The sequence below is a fragment of the Budorcas taxicolor genome, chromosome 5 (assembly GCF_023091745.1).
Source record: "Budorcas taxicolor isolate Tak-1 chromosome 5, Takin1.1, whole genome shotgun sequence".
In the NCBI taxonomy this organism is placed as follows: Eukaryota; Metazoa; Chordata; class Mammalia; order Artiodactyla; family Bovidae; genus Budorcas; species Budorcas taxicolor.
Window position 1 is genome coordinate 39,221,542 of NC_068914.1, and position 18,012 is coordinate 39,239,553.

At 42.1% G+C, this 18,012-nt stretch overlaps 1 protein-coding gene across 1 annotated transcript in view; it reads left to right on the top strand.

Moving 5' to 3' along the window:
- Positions 1-18,012, top strand: part of PCNX2 (pecanex 2) — a 304,964-nt gene that overhangs the window by 38,283 nt on the left and 248,669 nt on the right. Inside the window, exon 8 of the mRNA XM_052640516.1 lies at positions 3,237-3,330. Within this exon, the coding sequence (XP_052496476.1) occupies positions 3,237-3,330 (94 nt within the window). The remainder of the gene's footprint in view (positions 1-3,236; positions 3,331-18,012) is intronic.

The window sequence follows — 18,012 nt, forward strand, 5'->3', positions numbered from 1 at the left end:
AGGAGGGTCCTATGAGACCTTTCCTAAACTAAAATGATGTAAACTCTTCAGCCTCTGGGATCTAATGCCTGATGATCTGAGGTGGATCTGATGTAATAATAACAGAAATAAAGTGCACAACAAATATAATGCACTTGAATCATCCTGAAACCACCCCCTCCCCGGTCCATGGAAACATTGTCTTCCATGAAACCGGTCCTTGGTGGCCAAAAGGTTGGGGATTGTTGGTATAAAGTGAAGAAGCAGTTACCTAGGGATGCATAAAATGCATCAGTATAATACACAGATGCTCCCCATTCAAAGCCATGATGGTTTCATGCTGAGATGCTGGGTGGGAGCCTGGTGATGCTTCTCTTACTGCTTAGGGTGTGAGCTGGCTCTATAGCTCACTGCAGAACAAAGACTGAATGCTGTTTTTACTTTAGCCTTTTAGAAGCAGAACTCATTTCCGGCTTTCTTTCCATTAGCAAAATAGGTACCAAGGTCGATCTTTTGTAAAAAGTGAAGTGCATAAAATGAACTTTTGAAAAGTAGGGGATACCTGTATTAGACTTTGGAATAGGAAGGCTTCATGCTGACTGCTCACAGTTAATGTTCTTAGGACAGGCTGTGCGCCCTCTGCCTCAGGGCCTTTGCATATACCTCGCCCCTATGCCTGCATTGCGCCATTTATCCTTCAGATCTCTGTTCTAAAGATTCTTCAGGAAAACCTTTCCTGGATGTCCCAGGCTTAATAAATTTCATCTGTGCATTTGCTCTCTCAACAGCCTATCCATTTCCTTCTCTGAGACTATTACAGCTTCTAGTTGTTTATTGAGTGCTCTGTTGCTTCAACTGTGTCCGACTCTTTGTGACCCCATGGATCGTAGCGTGCCAGGTTCCTTTGTTCGTGGATTCTCCAGGCAAGAATACTGGAGTGGGTTGCCATTCCTACTCCAGGGGATCTTCCCTACCCAGGGATCAAACCCACATCTCCTGAGTCTCCTGCCTTGCACGCAGATTCTTAACTGTTGAACCACTGGGGAAGCCCAGTGTTTATTGCCTTATAATAATTTGATTACTGACATTCTCCCCATTTTCACAATTGTAAATTTCAGGAAGTTAATGTCCAGCACCTAATAAATATTTATTGGATATATATTGAAATCTGACCTTGATATATTTTTAATGCCTTGTTACAAAAAGATTAAAAGTAATAGAAAAAGAAAGGAAGGGAGAAAGAAAGAAAAAAACCATTAAGTGGGAAGTTCAAGGTTCCTTTGATTAAGAGATATGGATCCTAGTTATTCTAGGATGAGTCTTGGGTTAAATTTTTTATAGATCAATTAATACTTGATTATTCTACTCTCAAGGGCTTTCCAGGTGGTGCTAGTGGTTAAGAACCTGCCTGCCAATACAGGATACGTGGGTTTGATCCCTGGGTTGGGACGATCCCCTAGAGGAGGGCGTGGCAACCCACTCTAGTATGCTTGCCTGGGAAATCCAGTGGACAGAGGAGCCTGGGTGGGCCGTGGTCCATAGGGTCCAATATGATTGAAGTGACTTCACACCCTTGCATGCACATTCTACTTACAAATAGATCCTGGTTTGGATAATAAATTATGTGTTACCGTCTCTCTATAGATCAGTCATTTACAGTTTGAAGTGCCTTTGCATCTGTAGAAATACAAAGAGACTTTTATGTTGTAAAGAACAACATTATCACTTTTGTCTAAGCCTCCAGAGGGGCTGCTATTGTCCCTGTCTGTGCTTTTCTTGGTGGGACAGCCTTGAAGTTGAGGTCAAGCACTGTGGAATGCCTTGCAACTACTCCTAACAGACAAGGCTGATTATGCTCCCCTGTCACCTGAAGAAAGTACAGTTAAAACCTCTTCTGGGGAGAGACCGTTTACATTTACAAAGTGAACTGATTTTCACACCTCAATACCCTGAACCACTTTAGCAGGCTAATTTAACTCTGCAAATTAATTCCATCTCTTGCTTTCCCTCATTACCAGGCTGACACCCCAGTCAGCAGCTATGCCAGTGCTTATCTGCAAATTCAAAGGTAGGGATGGCCCCATGTGGCCCACTTATCAAAACCGTGCATCTAATAAGCCTCTTTTTGTGCACGATACCAAAAACAAAACAAAACCACAGTTACAGCATGCTCAGATCATCCTGACACAGAAAGAGAATATACTAAAAAATGCACTGAAGAGAATGTATGAGAAGAAGATTAGAGATGGTGCAAGTTAATCGATGAAAAGCAATTAAGTGATAAGTGATTGAGTCATGTGATATCACCTATATGTGGGATCTAAAAAATGGATACAAGTGAACGTATTTAGAAAACAGAAACAGACTCACAGAGGTAGAAAACAAACTTATGCTTACCAAAGGGGAAAGCAGGGAGAGTTATACTAGGAATTTGGAACTAACAGATGTACTATTATATATTTATATGTATATTATATACATAAAATAAAGTACATATAAAATATTATATATCATATAATCATATGTAAATTATATTTATGATTATATAAATTTATTATACAAATATATATTATATATAACATTTATAATTATATATGAATTTATATATAATTAATATATAAAATATACATAATATAAATTTATATATATATAAATTTTATATATATATAAAATATATAATAATTATATGTTATAAATATATTTATACATCATAAACAACATGTTACATATTATAATGTTATATTGTGTATATTATTATAAATTATATATACAATAAATAGACAACAAGGACCTACTATATAGCATTAGGAACTATATTCAATATCCTGTAATAACCTATAATGGAAAAGAGTCTGGAGAAGAATGTGTAGATGTATATGTATAATGGAACTGCTTTGCTGTACACCCGAAACTAACACAACATTACTTCAATTATACTTCATTAAATACAACTACACAACATTACAACTACACAACTATACAACTGTACAACTTCAACTATACAACATTAAATCAACTATACTTCAATGAAAAAGAAAGTAACCAAGTCCAACTTGTCTAAGCATATTATTAGAGTGATGCCTCAGATTTTCCTGGTTAAGTTATACCTTCTATGGAGAAATACAAAGAATGGACCTAGATTACCAACAATTATTATTAAAATCATCCCAAATTAGTTCCCTCTAGCTTGAAAAATGTATCCATAGAAATGATCATATACAAGCAGTTGTGTAATGTTCTTTGCTGAACTTTTGCAGGGGAGATTAAATCCTGTTATTTAAAGTCTGGAAATCAGAAAGAAGGCCCTTTCCAGCATCAGCCATCAAATTATGAAGGCTTCTCTCACGCTGGGTAAGTAGGGTTTGTTTTCAGGTTGGGGAGGTGTCGTGTTGCTGCCCCCGGCAACGTCCATGCAGCTTACTCTGGATTTAAATGAAGTGAGGATCCTTGTGTCCAATGAATGTGTTAACCCATCTGTGGGCATGAAAGCATGTGGATTTCAAGCGAAAGAAAAAGAAAACCAAATATTGTAGAATAATAAAAAATAAATGGAACCACCTTCATAGTGAAAGTGAAGTCGCTCAGTCGTGTCTGACTCTTTGCAACCCCGTGGACTGTAGCAAACCAGGCACCTCTGTCCATTCATGGGATTCTCCAGGCAAGAATACCAGAGTGGGTTGCCATTTCCTTCTCCAGGGGGATCTTCCCAACACAGGGATTGAACCCAAGTCTCCCACATTGCAGGCAGATGCTTTTACCGTCTGAGCCACCAGGGAAGTCCATTATACCTTCATAGTAGCCACTTCTAAAAATAAATGTAACATGTTGTTATGAATAGAGCAGAATCCTGTGTAAAGGATTATGGGGAAGGCATTGACGCAGTTTGAGGTTGCATTATGAAATCTGTCTCAAGGAATGAACTAGAGAAATGGTTAGTTTTTATCTGTATGGATGAGGCAAACTCTTTTGCTGGTAGATGATCTAAACATCTTTTCTGTTCTCCTTCTGAGTGTGTTGAGTAACTTTCTTAATCATGTTCATGACAGGTTTCCTTTGAGAATGTACGGGAGTACTCTTCAGAGGGAAAATTGGAGTAGGGTGGGTGGACATGTGCTTAATTGCTCAATTGTGTTGGACTCTTTGTGACTCCATAGACATAGCCCACCAGGCTCCTCTGTCCATGGGATTTACCAGGGAGGATACTGGAGTGGGTTGCCATTTCCTACTCTCCAGGGGATCTTCCCGACCCAGGGGTTGAACGTGCATCTCTTGAGTCTCCTGGATTGGCAGGTGGGTTCTTTACCACTAGTGCCACCTTGGAAGCCCCCCGGGTGCATGGATGCTGGGCAGCGGAAATTGACAAATGACCCCTGAGGACTCTCCTTCTGGTAAAATGCAAGTAAATTAATGACTGTCCTTCTTTAAAGAGAGTCATGATCGAGTTTATAAAAGCAACCTTCTTTTAAAGAAACATTCCTAGTTGTCTCTTACATTTCTTGCATGTGAACATTCTGATGGACAGTCTTGGTCCCCCAGCCCTACATGGGATGTGCTTTTTTCTGTTTTTAAAGTTTTTTTTAATGTGGACCACTTAAAAGTCTTTATTGAATTTGTTACAATACTTCTTCTATTTTATGCTTTGGTTTTGTGGCCACAAGGCGTGTGAGGTCTTAGCTCCTTGACCAGGGATCGAACACTCACCTCCTGCGTTGGAAAGTGAGGTCTTAACCACTGGACCACAAGGGAAGTTCTCCTACATGCTAAGTTCTAAGTCTTTGATTATCTGCTTTTTCCTAAGGTAGTTTGACAGGCATCAGTCTTAAGAGTTCTAAGAAAGAATGGCCCACAGTCACGCACATCATCTCTTTCTTGTGCTTAAAGATAAAATAATATACACGTCTGCTATTATATGTATGTATGCTTGTTCGTCCAGTCATGTCCGACTCTGTGACCCCTGGGACTGTAGCCTGCCAGGCTCTTCTGTCCACGGGACTTCCCAGGTAAGGATGCTGGAGTGGGTGCCATTTTATTATTTGAGAATATACATGCCCTTTGTACTGTCTACTCTTTGAGATAAGTTGGTCCTTTCGAAGGGACTTTGTTCTGGAATGTTATGGCCATTCAGTGGCCCATTTGGGCACAGGAGGTGTGCGGTGCTTCTTGGTTGATGCGTGAGCACAAAACCCTAGTCACTTCACTTAGCAAAATTATAGCATTGAAAGGTGTTCCTGGGGTGATGCTGGAAAAGCACTCATGGGACTGCCATTTGTTTAATTCATGCTCAGAAAAAATGGCTCAGTCCTGTGTGGAGTCAGATGATCTTCTGGATTTCAGCTGCTGCCTGACAGCCTTAGGGTGTCACACTCCTCCCCAGGCTAAAAGATGTTAAAAGCTGTGCTACCCACACGTGGGAGGCTAATTTCTTTGGATTTGTAATCAGAGTTGGCTTTTGTGGGTGCGTGTGGTGTAGTGATGGCTTGGGTATTTTTCAACTGGTTGTATGAAAGAAAAACTGTGGTAAGATAGGATGAAAACAGGGCTTCCTGGGTGGCTCAGGCTATAAAGAATCTGCCCACAAGAGGGAGACCTGGGTTCGATCTCTGGGTTAGGAAGATCACCTGGAGAAGGGAATGACCAACCCACTCCAGTATTCTTGCCTGGAGAATTCCATGGACAGAGGTGCCTGGTGAGCTACAGTCCATGGGGTTGCAAAGAGTCAGACACACTGACTGACTAACACTTTCACTCTGTTTAGGATAAAAGCAAACAAGCTGGTTTAATTTGTTGTTGTCGTTTTCAAAAAGAATTTATTTATTTATTTGGTTGCGCTAAGTCTTAGTTGCCACACATGGGATCTTTAGTTTTGGCACTGGGATCTAGTTCCCTGACCAGGTTTGAACCTGGGCTTTCTGCGTTGGGAGAGCAGAACCCACACCCCTGGCATTGGAAGGCGAAGTCTTAACTACTGGACCACTAGGGAAATTCCAAGCTGGTTTAGTTTGAATGTGTTAAGTTTTGCATTGACCACATCCAGTTTACCTTGATTCATGGACCTAACGTTCCAGGTTCCTATGCAATATTGTTCTTTACAGCATGAGGCTTTACTTTCACCACGAGACACATCCACAGCTGGGCATCGTTTCCACTTTGCCCCAGCTGCTTCATTCTTTCTGGAGCTATCTCTCTGCTCTTCCCCGGTGGCATATGGGACACTTACTGACCTGGGCGGCTTATGTTCTGGTGTCCTGTATGTGCTGCAGTCCATGGGGTCGCAAAGAGTTGAGCACGAGTTAGCAACTGAAGAACAACAACCCTTTCATTAACATACCTGTGTGTGCGCATGTATATATGGAGGGTGTCACGCCTTTCTTTCATGCTAGAGGTAAAGACACATCAGAGCAGCACATAGCTGATCAAGTGCAGTGACAGCAGGTCAGGAGTTTGCAACTTAGAGGCCCAAGTCACTTTACACTGTATTCCAGTGGGCCTCGAGTCTTTCCGTGGGAAGCAACGTTCTGGCAGTTCCTGGCCCTGAAGGAAGTGTTTTCCTGTCATACGTGTGGTGGCAGCAGCCATGGCTTATTAATGATGTATTTTGCACTAAGCACTGTGCTAAGTATTAACTTATCCCCTTTCATCCCTGTGACAAAGTAGAGGTAGGTGGTATTAGCTCCATTAGATAGAAAAGGAAATGGAGACGGATGAAGAAATAAGCCCAACCTCAGGAGCTACTGAGTGGCTGGGGGACTCTTACATCCCTCCTCCAACACCCTCCTGCTGGCAGGGGCCACAGCCTCAATTCCTGGGTGCCAGGTAGGTGGGACAAATGGGTGAAGTGGACCCAGAATCAAATGCAAGGGGTATTGGGTGCTGAATCCATTGGAGGGCATTTGTCCTGTGGCACCAGTGGTAAAGACTCCACCTGCCAATGCAGGAGACACGAGAGACGTGGGTTTGATCCCTGAGTTGGGAAGATCCCCTGGAGGAGGAAATGGCAACCCATCCCAGTATTCTTGCCTGGGAAACCCCATGGACAGAGGAGCCTGGTGGGCTACAGTCTGTGGGGTCGCAAAGAGTCGGACACGACTGAGCGCACACACTTGCTAGAGGGCTATTTAGGGTGCTTATGCCAGCTTGAGAAGCCTGGGTGACCAGATTTTCCAATTTTTTCCCATGAGGAGCTGTAAATTCCCATTTATCTGTAAAAATCCATTTTAAAAAGATTTTTTTGATGTGGACCATTTAAAAAAATCTTTATTGAATTTGTTTTAATATTCAATAATGTATTCTTTTATTTTTTATGTTTCTGGTTTTTTGTCTGAGAGGCCTGTGGGATCTTAGCCACCGACCAGGGATTAAACCCACACCCCTGGCATTGGAAGGCAAAGTCTTAACTACTGGATCACCAGGGAAGTCCCTCTATTTTGTCTAATGTTACTGATTTTAATATTTTTTTGAATTGCCACAGGCCACAGATAACATGTATGGTTGGCTGAGGCCTGTGAGTGCTCTGAGACCTGGGTGAGGCAGTGCTCTTGCTAACACATGTCATATTGGGGTGCTCTTATGTGGATCCCCCCTCCTCTAGGCACCCTTCACAGCCCGAGCTTCACTGCTTCACTCCTGGAGGCCTATGGTGCTGGCCTTCAACCCTTCCTCTTCCAGGCCTCTGCCTGTTTTTGCCTGGAACGCCCATCTCCATGCACTTCTACCTTCTGGAATTCTCTTCTTTCCAAGCACAGATTACTATCTGCCTCTGATATCCATCTTTCCTGTGTCAGTCCTTCCATGACGATTACTCCATCCCTCCATGCTGCTGTTAGAGGAGCTTGCCATGCTCTCCCTGGAGCAGGAGACGCCCAGCTCTCCTAGACTGTTCTTGTTTAGGGAAAAGTCACCATGGCTAGGGTGCCTCGGGGGTTCCCTGGTGGCTCAGTAGTAAAGAATCCGTCTGCCAAATGCAGGAAGCACGGGTTCAGTTGCTGGGTCAGGAAGATCCCCTGGAGAAGGAACTGGCTACCCACTCTAGTATTCTTGCCTGGAGAATCCCGTGGACAAAGGAGCCTGGTGGGCTACAGTTCATGGAGTTGCAGAGAGTTGGACACAATTTAGTGACTAAACAAACAAAAATACTAGGGTGCCTCTGTAGCCTTCACTTAGCCCTCTGTAGGTGGATGTTCAGTAAATAGTGAACTGAATCAAATTAATCATTGGAAATGACAAGGTAGCCCAATTAGAGTTCTGGATAGCAGATACCAGCTGGTCATTTAGGGATAGCAGATAAGAGGTAGAGCAGGAGGGGGAGAGGTGGGCTGTGAAATCCCATGGAGGATGTCATGTTTGTTTCTGCTTGCAGCAGGAGTAATTAGACCTCTCTGCAGAGAAACAACCCAGTGAAAGTGGATTATTCAAACAGCACCCACAGATTACTCCCTCACCTTGAGATTGTTGGAGGGGAAGAGCCAGAAGCAATAGGAGTTTGTCTGGTCAACATGTTTTTTAAAATTTAACTTTTATTGATGTATAGTTGCCTTACTGCTTTGTGTTAGTTTTTGCTGTACAGCAAGGTGAATCAGCTATACATATGCATATATCCCCTTTTCTGGATTCTCTTCCCATATAGGTCGTCACAGAGCACTGAGTACAGTTCCCTCTGTGTGTGTGTGTGTGTGTGTGTCGCTCAGTCGTGTTTGAGACCCCATGGACTGTAGCCCACCACGCTCCTCTGTCCATGGGATTCTCTAGACAAGAATACTGGAGTGGGTTGTCATGCTCTCCTCTGGGGGATCTTCTTGACCCAGGGATCGAACCCACTATAGAGTAGGTCCTTGTTAATTATCTAACTTATACATAAAAGTATATATATGAGGGCTTCCCTGCTAGCTCAGTGGTAAAAAATCCAGCTGCAATGCAGGAGCCGTAGGAAACGCAGGTTCGATCCCTGGATAAGGAAGATCCCCTATAGGAGGGCACATAGCCCACTCCAGTATTCTTGCCTGGATAATTCCATGGACAGAGGTGCCTGCTGGGCTACAATCCATGGAATTGCAAAGAGTTGGACACAACTAAAGAGACTTAGCAGCACACACGTGGTGTATATACGTAATACAGAATGTTATCTTCTCCTTTCATAAGTGGCAAAATGGAGGGGGGAAAACCCTGCGAAATGACTCTTTTTAACCCTTCTCTGTAAAAATTGAGGTTGAGTCTCAAATTTGATTTTCTAGTGTTATATTCCACTCAATGGAAATGATTTTCTTTGTCCATATGAGACATGACTGTGATGGAAAGCTGACATTTCCTGAAGGAAAGCCACACTTCCCTGACATCAGAGGGGTTGTGTCTGCAGCTTGAACTTGAGCTTTCATCTTGGACTGACTCAGATTCCTATTCCTGCACAAAGAGTTACTTTGGGTTTGACACTGAGCAGCTTACTTTATCATTTTAAGCATCAGCTTTCTAATCCATAAATAGAAATAATACTAGGAATGAATTCAGTGGGTGGCTTCAAAAGCTAAATATCATAGCTGAAGTTCCAATACTTTGGCCACCTGATGCAAACAGCCGACTCACTGGAAAAGACCCCTGCTGCAGGGAAAGATTGAGGGCAGGAGGAGAAGGGGACGAGAAGATAGTTGGATGACATCACCAATTCAAAGCCTATATGTTCAAGCAAACTCAAACATAGTGAAGATAGTGGAGACAGTGAAGGGTGTGTCTCGTGTGCTGGCAGTCCATGGGGTCACAAAGAGCTAGACACAGCTGAGCAGCTGAACAGCAGCAATATGCAGTGCTTAGTACAGTGCCTCTCATAGGGGAGACTGGGCAGTGCGAGCTGTGGTTCCATGGTCTCCAAACAGAAGCAGTGGGACGGTGGTTGAGGTTCACCATGACTTTATGAAGCCATAGAGCCGGACTTTCGGCTGAGGAAAGCCTTTCCTCTCGCACTTTTATGAGTCACTTCATGAGATTTTGAAGGCGGTTAAGTACCTTGTATTCTATCAACCTGTTGTGTTCCAGCTTTTTGGCCTCTTTGGCAGTTTTAGAGGAGGTACTTTACTATTCTATGCCTGGCTTATAATGCCATTACATTTAGAGTTCTCCTATCAGAGTAAACATAAAGTTTGATTTTGAACTTGGAAGGATGCTGAGTTGGGGCTGTTTCTAAGCCCTTCAGCCATGGAAGATATTAGAAAAGCAGCCTTTTCCCTTTAAGGCGACTTCAGTGGCTGGGATCACCTCCAACTAGGCCATTAAACCCCTGATTCTCGTTATTGGCCAGAAAGCCATTCCTCTTCACCATTGTTAAGCCTAGTTGCCAGGTGACAGTTTTATACCCCTGACTCCCAAGTATGAATAGGGAATTGTTGGCTGTGTAACTTCCATGTCTCTCTGGGGATTCCTGGAGGAAACCAGGGGAGGAAACAAATTTCCCTCCTTGGTCCCTCCGTCATTGTGGGAACCAATACATTTCTCATTAACTGCCAGAGAAATATAAGCTGTATTTTCTGGTTGTACAATAACTGTCCAGAAAGCCAGTACCTTTGGTAACATTATCTCATGTAGTCCTGCTTGCCTCAGAAACTAGAATAAGGGTCAGTGGCTTGAATAGCAGAGTTCAGAATGCTATGTAAAAAAAAAAATTCAGAGGATAAATTTATTACCCAGGACACAGGACTGATTCAACTCAGACCCTCTTATGAGCTCATCTGCCTAGAAAATCAAAGTTGAAATAGTCTCTCTGCCTAGGAAGTTGAAGGTGAAGCTGCATAAAAGTTGAAGTGTGTTTTGTGTCCAAAGGGTTCACTGCAAAGTGGACTTTTATTATTTCCTCTGTATGTCTTGCAATGAAAACTTGATAGTTTCTGCTCTTTGTTCAGCAGAGATTTACCTTTCTTTCATCTGTGAATTCTTGCAAGTAACATATAAGAGCTTTCTTCTGTAAACAATGCACAACCATGCTTTAGTATTATAAAACCTTTTCTAGTGTCAAAAGCAATCTCATGCAAATGTATACCAAATTTTTTAAAATGCACACAAAATGCATATCATCTGCTCCCCAGTGAAATCTTATGGAAAGACATAGTGTTTACATTCATTTTGAGAATCTATTACTCATAAAGTAGCGTTGGTCTGCTGAATGGTAAATGCATCTGGAGCAAATCAGTTTATAGGATCTTTATCAGGGATTTCTGTATCTCAACTTGTTTCTATTTAAAAAAAGTAGAGTAGATTACATTAGTAATCATCTATTTATATTTATCTGGATTCACTTGTTTTGAGCTTCTGTTTATTTATGAATCATTGTACTACATATTTGGAGAAGGAAATGGCAACCCACTCCAGCATTCTTGCCTGGAGAATCCCATGGACAGAGAAGCCAGGAGGGCTGCAGTCCATGGGGTCGCAAAGACTTGAATACGACTGAGCGACTTACATGCGTGCGATAGTACATATTGAAACACATACTGTTATGCTTATACGTTATGCTTGCTTTGGAAAGCTACTCTAAACCTCTAAACCCATTAGGTACTACATTCCAAAGATGGATTGAAGTGCACTTAGTCTTTATTGTCTTCTCAGAGTTCCTACTTTTTTGTTGAATATTATTATTATTAGCCTCTCTGACCCTGGTCTCAGTAAAGCCTCCCTTACTTACTGGAATCAACTCTCAGGAAAGCCTTTTAAAGCCATCGTGCTTAAGTACCTGGATCCCAAAGAAGGTAAGCAGGCAGAAAGTTGTAAAAAAAAAACAAAACAAGACACCCCTTTAGGATTCTCTTCTTTACATTAGCCAGAAGAAGTAGTGATCCCTGGTTTGCATTAGCTCAGCCAGAATGTGGGGCATGGATGTTAGTCAATTAGGTGGGCAAAATGTAAATGTAAATTCTCTCGATATTAGATATGCCTAGTTTTGTGTTCCCCTCAGGCATGAGTTGAAAATGTTAACTCCAGTGATAGATATTCAAGATACGTACATAGCTGCTTCACTCTGTTGATCTGCGTGAGAGAGTTATGCGTTACTGAGTTACTTTGAGAACTGCTGGCGTGGGGGTTCTTGGTGCCTTTGATCGCATTTGTTCAGTTGCTAAGTCATGCCCAGCTCTTTGCGACCCCATGGACTGCGTGCAGCGCTCCAGGCTTCCCTGTCCTTCACCTTCTGGAGTCTGCTCAAATGCATGTCCATTGAGAGGGTGATGCCATCCAACCATCTCATCCTCTGTTGGCCCCTTCTCCTGCCTTCAATCTTTCCCAGCATCAGGGTCTTTTCCAAGGTCACACAGAGGTGGAACTATCTGGAAAAAGCAGATGACCTTCTAGGGGTTTGCCTCTGCGAAGTTGCTGCTATTCCTCAATTCCTGTTTCCTCTCCTCTCTTGTTTTTCTGTTGTTAATATCAGATCCTTTCGCTGTAGTCTTTATTTTGTTTTCTTAGACACACTAGATGAAATTTTCATCCAGGCGCAGAGTCCTAACAATGGAGAGTTTGTGAGGTTGACCCTAGAAAGACTTCTGTTTTCCCAGGCACTTCCTCTGAACCCTGGGGAAGAGGCCCTGCGGCTCACTGGGAGTCTGTCTCCGTGATCACAGCCCCGGCTGCCACACGGTGGCAGTCTCATCCCATGCTGGAGGCCCTGACCAGCTCCCAGGCTGGTGCTCTTTTTCTTAAACGCAAAGAGGAATTTTGCTGTCATATAAAAGAAGAGTTGTTTGCAGGCTTTAAAACAAGAATCCCTGTTCAAATTCTAAATAACAGGTTAGAGTTTCCAAAACAGTGCTTCTTTATGTAAAGATCCCGCGTCTTGCACATGTGACTGTGGCTTTCATCTCCAGGCTGCCCATCTCGGTGACTTGTTCCCATGGCCCCCAAGTAAGCCCATAAAACAAGGAAGGACAGGCAGAAAAAGAGAGGCCCTCTCCCTCAGGCTGGTAGCCTGTAAGTTTTGAGATGCGGGGAAGATGAAGAATTTCAAGGACTTCTTTCTACATTGGTGGGAAAATGTGTTTCAGTTATTTGTTGCTTACAGAAGCTGGGGTGAGTGAAAACCCGGAAAGTGCAATATAGTACAATGTGGTCACTGTGAGTTTGAAATCAAACTCTGTCTATAAGAAAGTGCACCATTCTGGCCCCTGGTTCATCTTTATTTCCTCCTGTGGCTTCTCTTTTTGTAATTTCCATTAATCACTATTTCTGCTGTTGGTGTAAGCTTGATCTAGTTTAAATTTGTATATCTATGCCACAGGGCTTCCTAGGTGGCTCAGTGGTAAAGAATCAGCCTACCAATGCAGGAGACACAGGAGATGTGGGTTCGATCCCTGGGTGGGTCAGCACGATCCCTTGGAGGAGGAAGTGGCAACCCATTGCCGTACTCTTGCCTGGAGAATCCCTTGGACAGAGGAACTTGGAGGGCTACAGTCCATGGGATCGCAAGAGAGTTGAACACGACTTAGTGACTAAACAACAACCGCAACAACATCTATGTTACAGCTCTGAACCAAACTAGTTAACCAGAGATTAACCAGAGAGCAGGAAAATCTAGGCCAGACGTGCAAATACAGCTCTATTGTAGTTCAGAGTGTAATTACTACAGGGTTGGAATATTTCCTTTTCCGTTGCTATTGTAGAGGCAGAAATATCTCCTAAAGCTTAGCATTTTAACATTATATTTATTAATATGGGGGAAGTCTCTAGCCTTAAGTTAGTGAAACAGAGACTTCTTTGGAGATTAAAAAAAAAAATTGAAGTGTAGTTGATTTACAATGGTGTGTTAGTTTTAGGTATACAGCGAAGTGATTGAGTTATTATATATACATATGTTTTCCAGATTCTTTTCCCATATAGGTTATTATAAAATATTGAGTAGAGTTCCCTGTGCTATACAGTAGGCCCTTGTTGATTATTTATTTTATATATATAGTATTACTACCAAACTGCTAATTTATCCCTTCCCCCAACAGAAACTTTTTAGCTGATTCTAAATCTAAACAGCCCTTAGCTAAGATCAGGAGAAGAGACAGCAGATAGTCTGAGAAGAGATACAAGAAAAGGAAGGTTGGATGGGAATTCTTGGAGGGTTCGTAGGAAAAGTCCTGTCCACTGAGTGATTTTTGTGACATCATAGCCTCATTGGTTCTTGCGTGGAAAAGCTGATGCCCATGGTTCACTTCAACTTCTGGACCCCAGAAAACTATGCCAAATGAAGAAGATAGATCTCTTTACCCCTGGAAACAGCATTACACATCTCCTAGTAAAATAGGAAACCTCTCTACTCATAACAAGGCAGGTTTTCTGGTGAGGACACACCAGTCATAAAGCTCAGAAAAGAATCTCTCTTTTTATCATCATGATTCGCCTAGGACACTAAGCTTCTGTAAAAGAGGGTAATTAAGAGGAGCTTGATATGCTGTTTGAATCTGTCTTTACTCACAGAAAAAGATTAAGAGTGAGTTGAGGGCAAGGCAGTCTTCCCTCCCTCCTGCTCATAAAGACAACTAGAATTAGTATGTTATTTGTGTGAAGAATATAGGGGCCAGTTTACTGTGTCATATAAGAATGTGCAAAGTCAGGTCTTACATCAACAGAAGGAAATAAGAAGGTTATTAAAGGTATAGTTATTAAGCGATTAATATATGAGAAGCACCATACCCAGTCTGCTTTAATTCTTACAACAATTTCTATGAGGAAGACATCATCCCTACCTTATAGGTGAGGATTTTTAAAAATCATTCTACTGATTTATAGCTGATTTATAATGATGTGTTAATTTCTGCCGTATAGCAAAGTGTTGCAATTATACATACATATGCACTCTTTTTCATATTCTTTCCATTATGGTTTATCAGAGGCTACTGAGTATAGCTCCTTGTTCTGCACAGTAGGATCTTATTTATAGGCGGATTCGAGGTAGGAAGCCAACGTACTTATAGTCACAGACTGTAAATAGCAGAGCGATAATTTAAACCTGGGTGTGCGTGCTTAGTTGCTCCATCATGTCCGACTCTTTGTGACCCCGTGGACGTCTCTTGTTCATAGGGTCACCGGGCTCCTCTGTCCATGGGATTTCGTAGGCAAAGATACTGGAGTGGGTTGCCATTGCACCACCCTAGTTCTGTTTAATTCTAGAACTCATCCAAAAGATTTTGAAAAGAAAACCAAACCCTAGATTTTTACATAAGGTTTTTAAATGGCTTTCACAAGAAAAATAATGTTATCTATTGTTATTTCTATTTTGCCATCAGAAGCATGCTAAGCAATATGCAACAAATTCAGCACTTTGTTTTGGACCATGTTTCCTGGCAGAAGCAAAGTTGCTCTGAATAAACTGTTAACACCTTACCCAATAGTCTGTTCGTAGTTCATTTCAGTTGGCAACAGAGGGCGCTGTACACTGTCTAGATTTTCTCACATCTCCATCCTGCCCCTGGCTGTTTATAGTCGTCACCTACATTACCTACAGTGAAGTCAGATTAATCTTTTGGGTTTAGTGAAGCTTTGGCATTTGCTGAGCTTGGGGTTTCTCTGAATCTGTATTAACAAGATCTTTCCAATTCTATTGTATTTAGCTATGAGATGACAGGACTGTAGTCCTCAGAGGTTTCTACACAAAGCGCAAAGGTTTGAATGAACATTGTTTTTATACATCCAACTTTTTTTCTCTATTGGTGACAGACACTACACCGACAATATGGACAGGAAGCAAAAGGACCGTTTATGGAACAGTCATCCACATAATAGAAGGATAGGATTTTTAAGTTTTCAAAATCCATGTACTTATCCCACGTGACTCATTTCTCAAGCCCTGGTGTTAACATACAATATTTCCTAAGTGGTTCTTTACAAGGAGGCCTTTATTGAATGTGTCGTCAAATAATCATAAATCATGTTTCAAAACTGTAGAGAAATCTGTGTCTTTGTGCACGTGCATGTGAGAATAGTGGATGTTCCTGGAGAGTATTTGTCTGTTCATGAATACAGTAGTAGGGAGTTGGGAAAAAGAAAGATCTAAAAAACTTGTCAGAGACGTTGTACTGAAACATGAGACTAGAAATCAGAAGACATTACCACTCAGCCATAAAAAAAGAGCAAAATAACGCCATTTGCAGCAAGCTGGATGGACCTGGAGATTGTCACACTGAGTGAAGTAAGTCATACATGGAAAGACAAATGTCACATAATATCATGTATATGTGGCATCTAAAAAAATTGTACAAATGGGTTTATTTGTGAAACAGAAACAGATTCACAGACATAGAAAGCAAACTTCTGGTAACCAAAGGGGAAGACTGTGGTGGGGATAAATTAGGAGTTTGGGATTAACATATACATAGTACTATGTATAAAATAGATAAGCAACAAGGACTGACTGTATAGCGCAGGGACCTCCACTCAATATTTTTAATAACCTATATGGAAAAAGAATCTAAAAAGAACATACACATATTTGTTGTTGTTGTTTAGTTGCTAAGTCATGTCTGACTCTTTTGCAACCTATTGACTACAGCTCTTGAGGCTCCTCTGTCCACGGGATTTCCTAGATAAGAATACTGGAGTGGGTTGCCATTTCCTTCTCCAGAGGATCTTCCCAACTCAGGGATCGAACCCAGGTCTCATGCATTGCGGGCAGATTCTTTACCACTGAGCCACCTGGGAAGCCCTATACAACCGAACTGCTTTGCTGTACACCTGAAATTAATACAGCATTGTAAATCAACTATACTTCAAAAATAAATTACTTTTTAAAAAACTGAAAAAAATGTAGAGAAACTTGCCTGTGAGCATCCTTATCTGTGGCCGCCACCCCTGTGTTCCATAGTGTGACACTCCTCTGCCAAAACCAGGACTGGCCAGAGTGAATGGAGTTCCCATGATGGGCATGAAGTGACCAGGACCTACTCCAGGGGTCAGGGAGGGACCTCGTCTGTTCTGGAGCATACAGTCTTGGATGATTGAATAAAACTAGGGTTCCATGAGCAGAAATTCTGTTAGAAATGGCTGTAGGTGAGGCGACCGATTGTCTCCTCAAAGTTATGGGTGCCCTGCTAGAAAAGCAGGTGGAGAAGTATATTCTACTTGTTGCTTTCTGAGCCAAAGGGAAAATGCCAAGCTTGAGTTTGCTTAAAGAGTTCTATTAATTTTAGTCCTGTCAGTTTACATGCAATTAACAGCAATACAGTTCTTTAGATACAGATCACAGCTAGCTTATTAATGTCCTCTTTTACAACTACCTGAGGCATTTCTTTGCTCTGCTCCGTACTCTCGTTGCTTTGGGTGGAGGTGGGGGTGAGGAGGAGGTGCGGACAGTGTTGGGGGTGAAGGAGGTAGCAGAGGTGTTAGATCATCGCTGTTTCCTCCTGATCAGGGTCTTGGGAACAATCCAGCTCACTGTTTATTGTTTGTGCAAAATATGAAGCTGGTGACTGTTGCTACCACCTCCCCTTCCACTAAATATATAGAAAATTGAGATCATTGTCTCTAGAACACCAAGTGTCCGCCTGCTTATCCCATGGCACCCGATATCTCTGGACAACCTGAGTTACTTGAATGTGTGCCAGATGACTGCCCTTCTTGCTGAAGGTAGCATGGCACATGCGAATGTCAACTTAGAACACTCACTGTTATTGTTGTTCAGTCACTAAGTGGTGTCGAACTCTTTGTAACCCCATGGACTGTAGCATGCCAGGCTTCCCTGTTCCTCACTGAGTTTGCTCAAATTCAAGTCCATTGAGTTGGTGATGCTATCTAACCATCTCATCCTCTGCTGCCCTCTTCTCCTTTTGCCTTCAGTCTTTCCTGGAAGTGGCCACAGGACTGGAAAAGCTCAGTTTTCATTCCAATCCCAAAGAAGGGCAATGCCAAAGAATGTTCTAACTACTGTACAGTTGCACTCATTTCACACGCTAGTAAGGTTAGGCTCAGAATCCTTCAAGCTAGGCTTCAGCAGTATGTGAACCAAGAACTTCTAGTGTACAAGCTGGATTGAGAAAAGGCAGAAGAACCAGAGATCAAATTGCCAACATTCGTTGGATCATAGAG